This window comes from Carlito syrichta, unplaced genomic scaffold (genome assembly GCF_000164805.1).
Source record: "Carlito syrichta isolate Samal-C Ts95f unplaced genomic scaffold, Tarsius_syrichta-2.0.1 Scaffold295943, whole genome shotgun sequence".
NCBI lineage: Eukaryota > Metazoa > Chordata > Mammalia > Primates > Tarsiidae > Carlito > Carlito syrichta.
Window position 1 is genome coordinate 32467 of NW_007240039.1, and position 15895 is coordinate 48361.

Here is a 15895-nt window from a genome sequence, read left to right on the forward strand (position 1 = left end):
CCAGCTCCCTACTCAGCCTTCCCTGCTACCCTGGGGAGCTAAGGGGCACCTTGTTCCATCAGGCAAGTATGGAATTCTAGGCTCCCCACTTGGCCTTTACTGGGGAGGTGTGGGAGGGGGCTACATTTTTCTCTGTGTTTGGCTGGAGTAGGGTGGATATTGGCTCAAGCTTTCTACCTTGCTAGGCTGTCCCACTCCCACCCCTCTGACTAGAGAGGGCAGCTTTTCTTGGGGCTTTTCTGGTCTGCTTCCACTGGTGTTTCTGGGCAGCTGCCTTCTCCAGCACCCAGTTAGGATATGTCAGGTGAAAAGAAACCACGGTGCCATTTCTCCACTCTCCAGCGTCCTAGCCAGCCTGTCTCTTCTCTGCCTTGCAGAGAGTCTTCTTACGCTTGTTTCACATGTGAATGTCCAGGACTTTGAGCTGTACTCTGTGGCAGGGATAGACAGAAGTGCCTCGCTTCATCCCCCCAGAACCAGAAGTTCGGCCTTTGTTGTGAAGGGTCGCTCTGGTTGTTGAGTGGAGAAATGACTACTGAGGATGTCACAGGCAGCAGCGAGAAAGCTGATGAGGGAGGCTTCCCCCACCCAGGGCACTGACATTTCCTCTCGACTCGGTGGAGCCGATCCAGGAGTGTGGCAGGAAGCAAACCTGTGCTCGCCATGCTATTCTAATCCTGGGAAGAGGCCAGTGTCATGGCGCCTTCCCACACCGAGCCCTTGAAGTTCAAGGAAGTGGGGGCTTCATGAAGCATGCTCACGGTCACATCATGTTTCCTCACTTCTGTGCAGGAGTGAACCCAGCCACGGACCTGAGAGGCGCAGGCTTCCTTGCCCTCCTGCATCTGCTCTACCTGGTGATGGACTCGAAGACCTTGCTGATGGCACGGGAGATTTTCCGCCTGTCTCGTCATCATGTCCAGGTGGGCCTTTGGTGGGAAGCAAGGGCTGTGGAGCTAGGACCTGAGATGCCAGGAGGACTTCTAGGGGTTATCGCCCGTGGCAGAGGGCTCTCAGGACAAAGCAGGCATGGGCTTCCCTGTCGGTCTGACCTGCGTTAGAATCTGAGCCCCACCGCTCCTCAGCTGTGTGTCCCAGGCAAGTTCTACAATTCCTGGGAGCCTTGCTTTCCTCATCTACATGGTAGAAATCACAGCCACTTCAGCTGGCTCATGGGGAAAATTACATGGAATAATGTGCTGTAGCACCAGGCTCGGCTATGATGTGCCTCTTCCCGTTCGCTGTTCTCCCTGAGGATGGCCCTGGCATACTGCTCGTAACTTCTCCTGATCCTGCTGGAGGAAAGTCAGCCTTCATGTGCCTGAGAGGAGTTTGGCCTCCATGGCATGTACGGACGGGCCAGTAGCACTTCAGGCTCTGTCCAGACCTGCTTTCTGGGGTTGGCTTTTATGGTTTTTCCAAGCTATTAAAGATGGTAGTCCCTCCTTTTTAGAAAGACAAATTTGACCTGTCTCCTACCATCTGTTTATCCCATGGGATTAACCTCGGACCCACTAAAAATTGTAAGGCTGGGTATGATGGCTCGCACCTGTAATCTCAGCACTTTGAGAGATGGAGGCGAGAGGATTGCCTGAGCCCACGGGTTTGAGACCAGCCTGGGCAACTTGGCAAGACCTTGTCTGTACCATAAGTTTAAAAAAAATAATTAACTAGTAGTGGTGGCATGTGCCTGGAGTTCCAGCGACTTGGAAGGGTGAGGTGGAAGGATTGCCTGAGCCCTGTGGGTCGAGGCTATGGTGGTGATGAGCATGCCACTGCACTTCAGCCTAGGTGACAGGGCATGGTGGCTCATGCATGTAATCCCAGCACTTTGGGAGGCTGAGGCAAGAAGATCTTGAGACCAGGCGTTTGAGACCAGCCTGGGCAACATACTGAGACATTGTCTCTAAAATAAAAAAATTAATGCAAATAAAACAAAACAAAAAGAATAGTTTTCACTGAGGGCTATTGTCATATTCCAAGTTGAGGTGGTTTGGATCAGCATGTTTTCAGAGGAGGTGATGCAGAGTGGTCAGATTCTGGATGTAGTCTCAAGTGTACAGGCTTAAGAGAGTAGAGCCAACATGATTTGCCAGTGTCTTAGATGTGGGTTTAAGAAAAAGGAAGGAGCCAAGCATGGTGGTTGGTGCCTGTAATCCCAGCACTTTGAGAGGTGGAGGTGAGAGGATTGCCTGAGCTCCAGTGTTCGAGACCAGCCTGAGAAACATGGCGAGACTTAGTCTCTACAATAAATTTTTTTAAAAATTAGCTGGGCATGGTGGTACATGCCTGTGGTTCCAGCTCCTTGGAATGCTGAGGCAGGAGGATCACCTGAGCCCAGCAGGTTGAGGCTGCAGTAGCCATTAGCATACCACTGCATTCTAGCCTGGGTGACAGAGTGAGACTCTGACTCCAAAAAAAGAAAAACAAGAAAACAAGAATGAAAACGAAAAAGGAAGGAGTCGATGATTTTTCAGACTAAGCAGAACAGAGTTGGCATCAACTGAACAGAGTTGGCATCAACTGAAATTGAGGGCAAGCAAGTTTGGGGTTCAGTTTTGGCAAGTATATTTTAACTTCCTAGTGGAGATGTTGATAGGCAATTGACTGTGAGTGTGGAATTAGAGAGAAAGATCAGGGCTAGAGATTAAAACGTGGGAGTTGTCAACAGATAGATTAGTGGCTCTAAAGATGTCATCCTCGGTCCAGGAGCATAGCATCACCTGGGAACTTGTTAGGAATGCAAATTCTAGCTGAGTGAGGTAGTTTACAACTAATCCCAGCCACTCGAGAAGCTAAGGCAGGAGGATCACTTGAACCCAAGAATTCGAGGTTGCAGTGAGCTATGATTACACCACTGAACTCCAGGCTGGGCAACAGAGACTCTGTCTCTCAAAGAAAATTAAAGTAAAAGAAATGCAAATTCTGGGGCCCCTTCCCAGACCTCATAAAACAGAAACTGTAGGTAGGACCCAGAAATCTGTGTTTTGACAAGCCCTCCAGGGGATGCTGAGAACCACTGGAAGAGATCATATATATATATGTATGTTTTTTGGTTTTTTTTTTTAATTGAAGTTTTACTCTGTCACCCAGGCTAAAGTGCAGTGCACGCTTATGGCCACCACAGCCTCGACCTGCTTAGCTCAGGTGACCCTTCTACCTCGACCTTCCAAGTAGCTGGAACTACAGAGATCACATTTTATTTTTTTATTTTTGTATTTTTTGAGTTGGAGTCTCACTCTGTCACCCTGACTGGAGTGTAGTGGCCGCTCCCGGCCACCGCAGCCTCAACCTGCTGGGTTCCGGCGATCCTTCCACCTCAGCCTTCCAAGTAGCAGGAACTACAGGCGTGTGCTACCACGCCCAACTGATTTTTTATTTATTGTAGAGATGAGGTCTTGCCAAGTTGCCCAGGTGGGTCTTGAACCCGCGAGCTCAGACAATTCACTCACCTCAGCCTCCCAAAGCACGGGATTACAGGAGAGATCACATTTTAAAGTCCTGAAACTGGAATGAGATTTCCAAGGGAATAGCCTAATAGGTATCGACTGAGCCATTTCGCCATAAGAAGGCAGGGAAATGAAGGGGAAGGAAAGCTCGGAGAACCCAGGCAAGTGGGGAGATCTGGAAGCCAAGGAAAGCTTGTAGAGCAGGCCGAGACCCACCAGGGCACATGGTGCTGAGAGATGAGGGAGGTTGGGTCTCAAAACGGCCAGATGCCTCACTGCTGGGTCCTGAAGAGTGCAGAGACAAAAACCCTGATGCAGATTGGGTTTAAGAGGGAATGTGAGGGGTGAACTGGAGACTGCAAGCATGGAGACCGTCTTCAAGAAGTTGTGTTGCAATGGAAAACAAAAAAATGGGGTAGTTGCTGACGGGAAGGGCATTTTTTGGTGGTTTTTCTTTTCATGTAATTTCAAATGTTCAGAAAATTCACAAGTGGGTGATTTAACCTGATGCCCTGAAACTCAGAGCTAGAGACTTGTGGGAAGAATGGTCTGGAGGCACCAGAAGGCTGTCTGCCCCACCTACAACCCCAGGGACAGAAGGGCTGTGGGCACAAAAACCACCGGTGCTGGACCATGCTGCAGGGAAGCTGTGTCCTCATCGGAGAGTCAGGTCCTAGAATAGGTTGCATATTTGTTTAAAGGGACATTTGCTGGCAATGGCATTCGTTTCATTGTGCAGGAGCATTGTACAGTGAGCACCATCATTGTGCCAGAGGCACAGTGGCAGGGTTTCGAGAGTTGGGGAAGGGTGAAAGACAGGGACAGACTGAGGATTATGCAGAGCTTCGTGGGACTTGGAGTGCAGGAAGCCAGTCGTGACCTGTGTGTCTGGTGTAGGAGTCCATTAAGAGAGACAAGGAACAGCATGGAAGTATCCCTGATACATTCAAGATCAGTAGTGGTAACAGACCGGGCTTGTGGCTCTTCCTGTTGTCCTAGCCCTTCGGGAGGCCAAGGCGAGTGGATTGCCTGAGCCCGCGGGTTCGAGACCAGCCTGGGCAACTTGGCACAACCTCATCTCTACAATAAATCCAAAAAAAATTAGGCGTGGTAGCACACCCCTGTAATTCCAGCTCTTTGGAAGGCTGAGGTGGAAGGATCGCCGGAGCCCAGCAGGTCAATGCTGGGGAGGCTGCAAGCGTGTGTGCCACCATCCTCCAGCCTGGGTGAAGGAGTGAGACTCCAACTCAAAAAAAAAAAAAAATTAGCGGGAACAATGGAGCCAAGTGTTGGAAGGAAGGAAAGGATGGGTAGGGACCCACCTTTACCCCTTACTAATGGGTCAGACCACCTTAGAGAGGCATAACATTTGCCAATGTGCTGGTCTACTTTTTAACTTTATATTTTGAAATAATTATGGGTTTAGTCGGGCATGGTGGCTCATGCCTGTAATCCCAGTACTTTGGGAGGCTGAGGTGAGAGGATTGGCTGAGCCCATGGATTCGAGACCAGTCTGAGCAACTTGGCAAGACCTTGTCTCTACAGTAAATTTAAAAATTAGCCAGGCATGGTAGTGCATGCCTGTGGTTCCACCTGCTTGGAAGGCTGAGACAGAGGGATTGCCTGAGCCCAGCAGGTTGAGGCTGCAATGGCCGTGAGCATGCCACTGCAGTCCAGTCTGGGTGACAGAGTGAGACTCTGACTCAAGAAATAAATAAATTAATAATAATAATAAAGAAATAATTCTGGGTCTACAGAAAAGCTGCAAAAGTAGAGCAGAGAGTTCCCATATATCTTCCATTCAGCTTCCTCTAATAATAATCTTGCATAAGCCAGGCTCAGTGGCTCAGCCTGTAATCCTGCGCTTTGGGAGACAGGTGAGTGAATTGCCTGAGCCCGCGGGTTCGAGACCCACCTGGGCAACTTGGCGAGACCTCATCTCCACAATAAATCAAAAATTAGTTGGTCGTGGTCGCGTGCGCCTGTAGTTCCAGCTACTTGAAAGACTGAGGAGGAAGGATCGCCAGAGCCCAGCAGGTTAAGCCTGCGGTGGCCGGGAGCGTGCCACTGCACTCCAGTCAGGGTGACAGAGTGAGACTCCAACTCAAAAAACAATAATAATAATCTTGCATAGCCTAGTACAGTTTTCAAAACTCAATAACTAACATTGGCACTATCCTATTAATTTGCTATGGCCTTCAGAGTTCAGTTTTTTTTTTCCCCACTTTCGTTTTGTCCTGCTCCTGCATTTAGTTTTCATGTCTCCTTAGTCTCTTCCAATGCGTAAACATTTCTCCAGTTTTTCTTTGTATTTCATGATCTTGACACTACTGGAAAGGGCTGGTCAGTTATTTTGTAGAATGTTTCTCAATTTGCATCTGTCTGATATTTTTCCAAGATTAGATTGATGGCTGGGCCCAGTGGCTCACGCCTGTAATCCCAGCACTTTGGGAGACTGAGGTGAGAGGATTGCCTGAGCTCAGGAGTTCAAGACCAGCCACTATGCCCAGCCTCAGTTACTTTTTATATCAGTGTAGACTCATGGATGCTTATTTTATTTTATGGGTTATAACCCAACCCTATCCTTATTTATTTTGTTGCTCATTTATTCCAGGTTTGGCCATTTTAAGAGCTTTTACAGGTTGGAAACTGCCCTTTAAATGTGCCCACATCTCTCTTTTTTTTTTTTGAGCACCTTTTAACTTTGGGCATCAAGTGATGTTCTAAGCTCATCTCGTGACTTCTCTGTGTGAGTCCCAGCTCTGGAATCAACTACTACTTTTTTTTTTTTTTTTTTGGAGTTGGGAGTCTCACTCCTTCGCCCAGGCTGGAGTGCAGTGGCATGCACACTCACAGCCACCCCAGCGTCAACTTTATGGGCTCCAGCGATCTTTCCACCTCAGCCTTCCAAGTAGCCTGGAACTACAGACGCACACTACCACACTCAGCTATTTCTTATTTTATTGTAGAGACGAGGTCTCACCAAGTTGCTCGGGCTGGTCTCGAACAGGCAGACTCAGGCAATCCACTCACCTTGGCCTCCCAAGGTGCTGGGATGACAGGCTTAGCCACCCAGCCTGACCCGGAATCGACTACTTCTTCAAGGTACTCTTGTTCCTTTAACTGGAGAATGGTATTTAATTTGTATTTTTTTTTAAGAAAGAAAAGTTTATTTAAAAGTAAATTAGAGAAGGGAAAAAGAAGATTCACCTCCCTGAGGTGGAGGAGGGGCCAAAGCCAGGAAGCATGGTGACAGCCATAGCTCAAAGAGCATATGGCCACACCAGAGTCCTGCAAGGCAATGGCTCTAATTTGTATTTTTAAGGCATACTCTCACTGTTACCCAAGCTGGTCTGGATCTCCTCAAGTGATCCTCTTGCCTCAGTCTCCCAAGTAGCTGGAACTAAAGTGCGTGCCACCACACCCAACTTTGGAGAATGATATTTAGAAACCAACATCCAAGCATTAGGTGTGCTCACTGCTATTGAGGTCTCACTGGAAAGAGCTTGAAATGTATGTCTGTGTTGCTGGCTCACTCTTGGATGCTGAGATGAGCAGACCAGCCCCAGTAACCCAGTGGCACTTCACAGACAGTAGAAAGGAGGGTGTGCTTTGAGCTGTCTGGGGAAAGGAGTAAGAGAATGAATGACTACAAGCTTATGTCTACAACATTTTACTCAGATCATTTTAGCTTAGAAGCCTGGAGCCAGGCAGACCCGAGTTGCAAAACCCATCTTGCAAAAACAGTCTTACTGGCCAAATTACTTAACTCTCAGAACTTCTGCTTCTTACATTATTATATGGAAAGTAATTCTAACTTTAGTTGTCCCAAGTTGTAAAGTAACCTAAAGTACCAGGTACATTAAGCACTCAGTGGGTGTTGGTTATCAAAGTAACTTTTTTTTCTGAGTCAGAGTCTTACTCTGTTGCCCAGACTAGAGTGTAGTAGCATGCTCACGTACATCCAGCCATTAGTAAGGTGAATTCCTTTTTTTTTGAGTTGGAGTGTCACTCTGTCACTCAGACTGGAGTGCAGTGGCCACTCCTGGCCACCACAGCCTTGGCCTGCTGAGCTCCAGCGATCCTTCTGCCTCAGCCTTCCAAGTAGCCAGAACTACAGGCGTGCACCACCATGCCCAGCTAATTTTTGATTTATTGTAGAGATGAGGTCTTGCCAAGTTGCCCGGGTGGGTCTCGGACCCGCTGGTTCAGGCAATCCACTTACCTCAGCCTCCCAAAGTGCTGGGATAATAGGTGTGCGTCACTGCCCAACCAGGATGAGCTTTTGTAATACCTACTTGGGCCCTGCACCATGCCTAGTATTTTGCATATGTGATCTTAATTAACCAGTGCTCACAGCAACTCTGTGCAGTTGGTAGTCAGATAAAGTATAAATTGTGATAAACCCTATCTCGTAGAGTTTTTGTGGTGATTAGTGACTTGACTCCACCCAGCATGGCACTAGTGCTGTGACCTCGAGACCACCCCCAGGTTCCATGACCTGCTGGGAGACTCACAGGACTCGACGTCTGGTTGTACTTACAGCCCTGATTTAGTAGAGCAGAAGCGCAGTCAGCAAAGGGAAGAAGTACGTGGGCCACAGGGAGCCACATGTGTCCAAGATGCATCTGGAATCACGCAGAGCACACTTCGTTCCTCCAGCATCACATGGTCCCACATGCGTACGATGTTGCCTATCTGGGAAGCTCGTAGAGATGCAGGACTCAAGGTTTTCATTGGGGCTGGTCACATAGGCATGCTCTACCTCACGTGTACCCAGATTCCAGAATCACAGGGAAAGCAGGTGTTCGGCATAAGCCATCTTGTTTGTCCATGCAGTTCAGGAACAGTGAGCCATCACTGTCAGCTCGAGAATGGTGGAACCCCTCCCCCTCCAATGCCAGCCATGGGCCAACCTCATAGGCTGGACTAGCCAAGGGTAGCAGTCTCAGCCCTGCTGTGTTAACTCTTCTGCTCTGCACTCAAAGTTTAAGTCCTTTTTGATTTTGAGAGATGGGGAGGCCGAGTCTCGTAGAGGCTGGAGGGCCTTCTCAGACACACAGCTAGTAGGCAGCCGGGCCAAGATCGGGAGTCCAGGTGTCAAGGAAGACCCTGAGAAAAATCTCTGCAGAGCCAGGAGAACTTCTGCCCAGCACTGTCCAGTAGAACTTTCTGCAGTGATGGAAAGTTCTAGATATTGGAAATGCACCATTCAGTACAGTAGCTACTAAGTATACGTGACTTCTGAGCACTGGCAATATGGCTAGTACCACTAAGGAGATGAGTTTTTCATTTAGCTAATTCATTTAAATTTAAATAGCTACATGCAACTGGTCACTGCCATGCTGGACAGCACAGTTCTGTACCGTAATGTAATGGATTTTTCTTCTCGTGGGAAACAGGTAGGATAAACAGACACTGGCTCTTGTTCTGTACTGAGGAATGCACTGGTCTATGCGTGGCTCTCGGCAGATGTCCGTGTGTGCATGCAGCAAGGGAAGATAACATGTCCGCATGTTCCCTGGAAAAAGCCCTTTTCATTTAGAAGTCATGCTTAGTTGGTTTCATTGTTATAAAGAATAGGAAGGAGCTTGCCTATCTAAAAAGAAAGCGTTAAAGTTGACCTTTGGTGGGGCCTGGTGGCTCACACCTGTAATCCCAGCACCTAGGGAGGCTGAGGTGGGAGGAATGCTTGAGTCTAGGAATTCAAGACCAGCCTAGGCAACACAGCAAGGCCTCATCTCTACAAAAAATGCAAAATTTAGCTAGGCGTGGTGGTGTGTGCCTGGAGTCCCAGCTACTCAGTAAGTGGAGGAGGGAGGGTCGCCCGAACCTAGGCTGTTAAGGCTGCAGTGAGCCGAGATCACTGTACTGCACTTCAGCCTGGGCGGCAGAGGGAGACCCTATCTCAAAACATCATCATCATAATACAATAATACAAAATTTTTCATTTTGCTAATTTATTTCCATTTAAATAGCTACGTGTAACTGACTCTCAGGAGTCAGCTCTGCACAGCCTCAGGCCTCTTGTTGACAGGCGAGGCATGCCACAAGTCAGGGCTGACCTCCTGCCTACCTGCATCTTCTTTGTCTGCTACTGGGTGAGGGGCTCCTGAGCAGATGACCAGAAGCCTAGAGAAGGGGAGAGGCGCCTTTGAGAACATATAGTTTGTTGGAGAACTGAGTGTCACTTCCCTGTGTCCATCCTCGCCCCAGGGGATGAGGTGGGCCATCCCTGGCAGCACGGAGGGTGGGTCTGGTGAAGCCATGGAGAGCTGATGGGCCGGGCTGATGAGGAGGCTGAGAACTAGCACGGGCTGTCACACCCACTTTGGAGCAGATAGCATCCGTTGAAATCCTGGTTCCCTTGGCTTAGGAAAGTTGTTTCAGGCTGAGCCTTTGTTCCTTATCTGTAAGATGTTGGGAAGTCAAGTGTAAGCAACAGCAACATCAGCTGCTGGCTCTGGGACTGGCGTTGCTAGGGCTGCCAACGACGGCAGAACAAACACACGGTGAGTGCTGGGGCTGCCACTGACCAGGTGCCCCCTCCATTCCAGCAATTCCCTTTCTGCTTGATGTCTGTGAACATCACCCGCATTGCCATCCAGGCCTTGAGGGAGGAGTGTCTCTCCAGGTGAGTCCCCAGTCGCTGGCCAACCCGAGTGACCCCATAGAGCCTGCTCTCTTCCGCACCTGCGTCTTTCTCCCAGCCATCCTTTCACCCTGGCTCCTGGACAGAGGCCCCTGCGGCGGTTTCCCAGCACACCTCTCCTCCCCACTGTGCCCCTGATGTGGGCGGCCTGAGAAGTGATGGGGACGTCCTGGGTCGGGGAGGGAGGGCAGGAGGGCGTGTGGGTGCCGGCCTCTGTCTGCTGCTGAGCAGGTCCCCCGTCCTGCAGGGAGTGCAACCGGCAGCAGAAGGTCATCCCAGTGGTGAACAGCTTTTACGCTGCCACATTCCTCCACCTGGCACATGTCTGGAGGACGCAGCGGAAGACCATCTCAGACGCGGGCTTTGTCCTCAAAGGTGTGCCCTTTCTTTTGGGGAAGACAAGACTCCTGAACACAGTGTCCTGGGCTCAGAGACCCCAAGGTGGTCGCCAGACTGGTTTTGGTTGCAAGCCCCCTCTCCTGCATCCACACTTTCTCAAATCCCAGCTTCCCAAATCTCCATCAGTCCACCCTCTGCATTTTGCCACCTCTGCCTCCACTCTCCTCTCTTTTGAACCTTCTACTTAGCATGAGCATATTTTCTGAATCAGAACTGGTAAGCTGGGGCCAGCAGCCAGACTGACCCTCGAGGTTGAGGTTGTCCCAGCCTAGGTAGGCGTGATCCTGCTGGCTGTAACTGGTTCCTCGGCTTCCTCTGTGTTGATATCGCCACCGCAGGAGACCCCTTCACGCCTCCCTGGGACGGGCTGGGGCACCAGGGCTGGTGCAAGAGCCACGAGACCCCCTCTCATGCCGTCTGTTCCCCAACCCTCTCTGTTCCAGACTTGGAAGTGTTGGCCAAGAAGAGTCCACGGCGGCTGCTGAAGACCCTGGAGACCCACTTGGCCAGGGTGTCCAAGGGACAGGCCTCCTTTTTGGGAGCACAGAAGTGCGGTGGGCCGCAAGCTCCTCACTCCAAGGATCTCACCTTCACAGGTGTGTGTGACCTGCAGTCTCACCCCTCTGAAGGCACGTGATGCATCTGACTGATGTGGAAACTGGCTGATGGGATATTTGAAGGCCGAGCCGCAGGGGCTTTCCGAGTGTGGCAAACCGTGTCAGGAGCACCTGGCTGGGCCAAGCCCCTTTCTGTCTCAGCCGGTGGTCAGTAGGAAGCCCCTGGCCTAGTTGAAGAAAGCAAGTACTCTCACCAGCATGAGACCCCAGAGGCAGCTAGGCTTGGCCCACCCACCGCAGACCTACCTCAGAGCAAGGAGAAATTGCCTCAGTCTCTGCTGGGCTCCAGTCTATGGGGCTGAGTTCCGGGCTGACTCAAGGGGAGTGAGAGGATGGCAGGGTGGGACAGCCGCATCGGGGTGTTCCACACTACCCCACATCGAAGGAAGTTCCTGAGTAGAGGCAGCCAGAATTCTGACTCACCGGCCCAGGGCTTTGAGGCCTGGGTAGTTAGAATTCAGAGGATGACAGCAGGGCAGCAGCCAACAGAGGGGAGGGTAACCCCTAGCTCAGACTTGCAGCCTGAGGCCTCAGCTGGGGTGAGGGTGGGGGGAAGAGAGCTTCCTGTCCTCCATCCACCAGATCCTCCAGGCCCTACCTTAGCCCACCCTCTTCTCCCCAGCCCCTCCCCTGCGTTGCTTATGATCTAGAAACCGGTACTTGGCTAGGGATTGTCCATGGCAGCTCCATCCCAGGCCTCGGCAAGCTGGATATCCTCCCGTAGAGGACGTGTGCAGACCAGCAGCTTTTAAATAAAGAATTGCTCTAGTTTCAGGCCCGCAGGTGTTTTCTCCCAAGGTATGCTTCTTCCTGCGACCCTGTGGCTCCAGGCCCTGGATAGAGCCCAGCACGTCAGCCTGGAGGCACGCTGGCCCGAAGCCACGGGGTTTCTGCCTGGTCCTGGGCTCCAGGAGAGAGGAGAGTGCCTGTGTCCGGCCAGACTCCTGCTCGGCTCACAGAGTGTCCATCTTCAGCTGCACTTACAGGCCCAGAAGCCCCTTGCAAGCTCCAGCCCATGGACGAGGCAGCCCTGGCTCTGGTTGATTGGCAGGGGTGAGGCATCCACACGGGGAAGCCTGGCCCTGTTGCCCCGTCACAAGAGGCCTCCCAGGCCAGGGTGCCTGCACTGGGGAGTGGGGTAGGCGAGAGCCTGCATGCCACTTTCTGTCCTCTGGACTCTCTCCAGTGGAGCTATGGACGGATGCCGAGGGTGGAGCTGGCAGCAAACCCTGCAGGTGGCCTTGTGTTGTCTTTGCCCGACCTGAACTCATGGTGGGTTCCCATGGCTTCCTCCAGGCTGGCCTCAGCTGACCAGCAGAGACAGCAAGAAGACGACAGTGTGTTGGAGATTGGGATGCAGGGGAGCAAAGCCGATGGGGGTTCTTCCCCCGCGTCCCTTCTGCTTGCTGGGAGACTGCAGGGCTAACTCGGCAGACCAACTATGGATGCTCAGCCCCAGGCCCTGGCGCCTCTAGCTGGGGGAAGCTGCCCCTCCCTCGGGGGTGCCCTCTCCTCCCACTTCACACCCAGTGAAATGCCCTCCAGATGCCAGAGTCCTCAGGGCTTCACACAGTGAGACCTGATGGAACCTGAGATAACACCGTACTGGAATTTTGTTGATGGCCTGGGGGGGGGTGCCTGAACTCTCTGAAATCAGATGCAAAATCCTAATCTTTTTCTTGAGAGACATAAAATACTCTGCGATTATGTCAGAACCGCTGGCTTAGTACAACCCTCCCTCTCTCTCCTTTTGAAAGCCATTGCGGCACCTGCTCTCAGTGTAGACCACCAGGTGGAAGGCTGGGAAGTCTGCAGAGGAAAGGGAGCTGAGCCTCTGTGCGTCTTGGCACAAAACCAGCAAAGTAAATTTGGTCTGAATTTTTGTTTGAAGTGGACAGATCCAACTTCCAGGGCCCGGAAACCACACAGCCTGCAGGACATGGGTGAGGGCGAGTCAGGGCAGCCACAGCCCTTGCAGCCCCCTGGTCCGGCCTTCCACAGGCTCATGATTTGCTCCTGCCCCCATCATGCCATTTTTGTCACGCAAGGAATTCCTTTTTGGCTACTGCCTTCTCCCTACTATTACACTCTGACATGTCACCATCACCTCATTACATAAGAATGAGCCAAGGTCCAGACAAGAAAAAGCAACTTGGCCAGGATCAGAGGCAAGGCGAGAACTCGACCCAAGACCCCACACCAGCCCAGTGCTTTTCCTGTAGCTCTGCAGTGGCCCCGGGTGCGCCAGCCACACACACAACGCCGTGTGCCTGTGAAGCGACAGTGACAGGCCAGATTTGGTACAGTCGTGAAAAGTTGTCTGGGGCCGGTTTGTCACACCTGTAACCCCAGCACTTTGGGAGGCTGAGGCAGGGGATTTGCTTGAACGCAGGAGTCCGAGACGCCTGGGCAATGTAGCGAAACCTTTTCTCTACAAAAAATAAGCTGGGTGTGGTAGCATGCACCTGTAGTCCCAGCTACCCAGGAGGCAGAGGAAAAAGGATCGCCTGAGCCCAGGAAGTGGAGGCTGCAGTGAGCTGTGATCGTGCCACTGCACTCCAGCCCAGAGGACAGAGTGAGACCCTATCTCAAAAAAAAAAAGTCCTCTTGTTCATCGAGCATATTTTCCTTGACTCTGTCTCGCAGTGATTTTTTAGGACAGCTGAGGAAACACTGGCTTAAAACGGAACTGCATCCTAAGCCCATTGCCACAACCTTCTCCCTCATGGGAACGCAACACCGAGCTGAAGAGCCCTGGCTGAAAGTGATCCTTGGGTCTGGCGCTGTGCCACCTCCCTGTTGGGTTGACAGCAGGACCTTCCAGCCCCCTGGGACTCCATAACCAGGCAGAGCCACTCTGGCCCTTTGGAGGCTATGGAATTGTCATCTGTGTCCTCCACCAGCATGGGACGAGCCCAGGTGAACAGCTGGGATAGTGAGGCTCAGACCAGCGCAGGCGGTGCCAGAAAAGAGCTGGGAAAGCACGTTTCCTTTATTGAACAACTGCAGGGGGCATCACAGCCCTGACCAGCAGAAGAGGAGAAAGCAGGCAGGAGGCACCCACCCTCATTTCCAGTCCTTGAAGAATTGCTTGAAGATGGCACTCTCACGGCCCTGGGGCAGAATCTCCACCTGCAGGACAGTGGGGAGGAGTCGGGGAGGGTGGGAGCTGGGGACGGGAGTGCTGGGCACCCAGCCTGCATCTCCATGCAGTCCAGGTCAAGGGTGCTTCTCCCCCCCAGTAAGCCAAGAACTGGAAGCAAGATTCCAGGGACATGGGCAGAGAAAACACTGCTTTTGGGGGCAGATGCCACCAACTAAAGATGAGCCTTGTCATCTCCCTTCAGAACGACTGGTGGAGCCACCGTGCTAGAGGGTGGTGCCAGCCAGAGACAACGGCCTGGACCAGCATGAGCTGTCCACAGGTGCCCAGGGGAACGTTCCCAGCATCCTCTCTGAGAATAATAAGCATTCTTTCATCACGAAGGCCTAAGAGCGTCCATACTGGATCGTCTGACGAGGCCTGACTGCTCCCAGCCTCCCCTGCCCTCCTGGCCCAGCCTGAGGGCCCAGCAGCCACAAGACGAGCCCCAGGAGGTTTGGGACCTGGGAGCCTCACCTGAGTGTTTGGGGCATATCGCATGCGGGAGATGAAGCCCTCGGCTACTTGGAGGGCGGCCTGCCGCTCCTTCTCGTTGGCTTTCCGGCCTGGAACACAGGAAGGAAACTTTCACAAAGAGCAGGGACCTCCTTGCTGCCATCCCATTTTTCTTTTCTTTCTTTTTTTTTTGAGTTGGCGTCTCACTCCGTCGCCCAGACTGGAGTGCAATGGTGCACTTGCGGCCACCGCAGCCTCGACCTGCTGGGCTCCAGCAATCCCTTCTGCCTCAGCCTTCCAAGTAGCTGGAACTATAGGCGTGCGCTACCACGCCCGGCTAATTTTTTTTTTCTTTTTTCATTGTAGAGACGAGGTCTCGCCAAGTTGCCTGGGTGGGTCTCGAACCCACTCAGGCAATCCACTCGCTTCAGCCTCCCAAAGTGCTGGGATGACAGGCTGAGCCACCGAGCCCGGCCAACCATCCCATTTTTCTTGAGGAAATTCAAGGGGTCCACAGAATAGCTGGCAATTTTAAACAATAAATGGACCAGGAGGGCCCAAGAATGCTAAGAGCTCTTTGGAGGTGTGAAGTCAGCCCCTTCAGAATTTTCCCGGCCGGGCTCAGTGGCTCATGCCTATAATTGCAGCACCTGGGAGGCTGAGGCGGGAGGAGTGCTTGAGCCCAAGTAGAGTAGCCCGGGCAACATAGCAAGACCTTGTCTCTATTAAAAAACCAAAAATTAATCGAGTGTGGTGGTGTGCTCCTGCAGCCCCAGCTACTCTGGAGGCTGAGGTGGTAGGATCGCCTGAGCCCAGGACGTCGAGGCTGCAGTGAGCCATGATTGTGCTGCCACTGCGCTCCAACCTGGGCAGCAGAGTGAGACTGGCTCAAAAAACAACGAGCTAGATGAAAGATCCTCTTCTGCCCGGGTATCATCAAAACCTTCTGCTCTGACCAGGGCCCTGGGGGTCTTGCGGGAAGAACAACGGGTGTTCTCAGACCAGAGACCCTCTTCCTCTCTAAGACCCTTGCCTCTTGAGTCAGTCAATTTTCTGTTGTCAAGGCTTTTTGGGTTTGGGGGGGGTTTTGTTTGTTTGTTTGTTTTTGAGTTGGAGTCTCACTCTGTCGTCCAGACTGGAGTGCAGTGGCCACTCCCAGTCACCGCAGCCTCGACCTGCT

At 51.9% G+C, this 15895-nt stretch overlaps 2 protein-coding genes across 5 annotated transcripts in view; one reads left to right on the forward strand and one right to left on the reverse strand.

The window, feature by feature from the left end:
- Window positions 1-11899, forward strand: part of ELMOD3 (ELMO domain containing 3) — a 32942-nt gene extending 21043 nt beyond the window's left edge. The window contains exons 8-11 of one of the 2 annotated variants that reach the window (XM_008054523.1): window positions 793-923; window positions 10007-10083; window positions 10349-10476; window positions 10944-11899. In XM_008054523.1, coding sequence (XP_008052714.1) covers window positions 793-923; window positions 10007-10083; window positions 10349-10476; window positions 10944-11137 — 530 coding nt within the window. In that variant the 3' untranslated portion in view covers window positions 11138-11899. The remainder of the gene's footprint in view (window positions 1-792; window positions 924-10006; window positions 10084-10348; window positions 10477-10943) is intronic. The other variant, XM_008054524.2, reaches the window with a different exon arrangement.
- Window positions 11900-14082: 2183 nt separating this feature from the next.
- CAPG (capping actin protein, gelsolin like) overlaps window positions 14083-15895 on the reverse strand; it is an 11532-nt gene continuing 9719 nt past the window's right edge. For all 3 annotated transcript variants that reach the window (XM_021710631.1, XM_008054525.2, XM_008054526.2), the window contains 2 exons: window positions 14737-14825; window positions 14083-14249 (listed from right to left, as the gene is read on the reverse strand). In XM_021710631.1, the coding sequence (XP_021566306.1) occupies window positions 14184-14249; window positions 14737-14825 (155 nt within the window). In that variant the 3' untranslated portion in view covers window positions 14083-14183. The remainder of the gene's footprint in view (window positions 14250-14736; window positions 14826-15895) is intronic.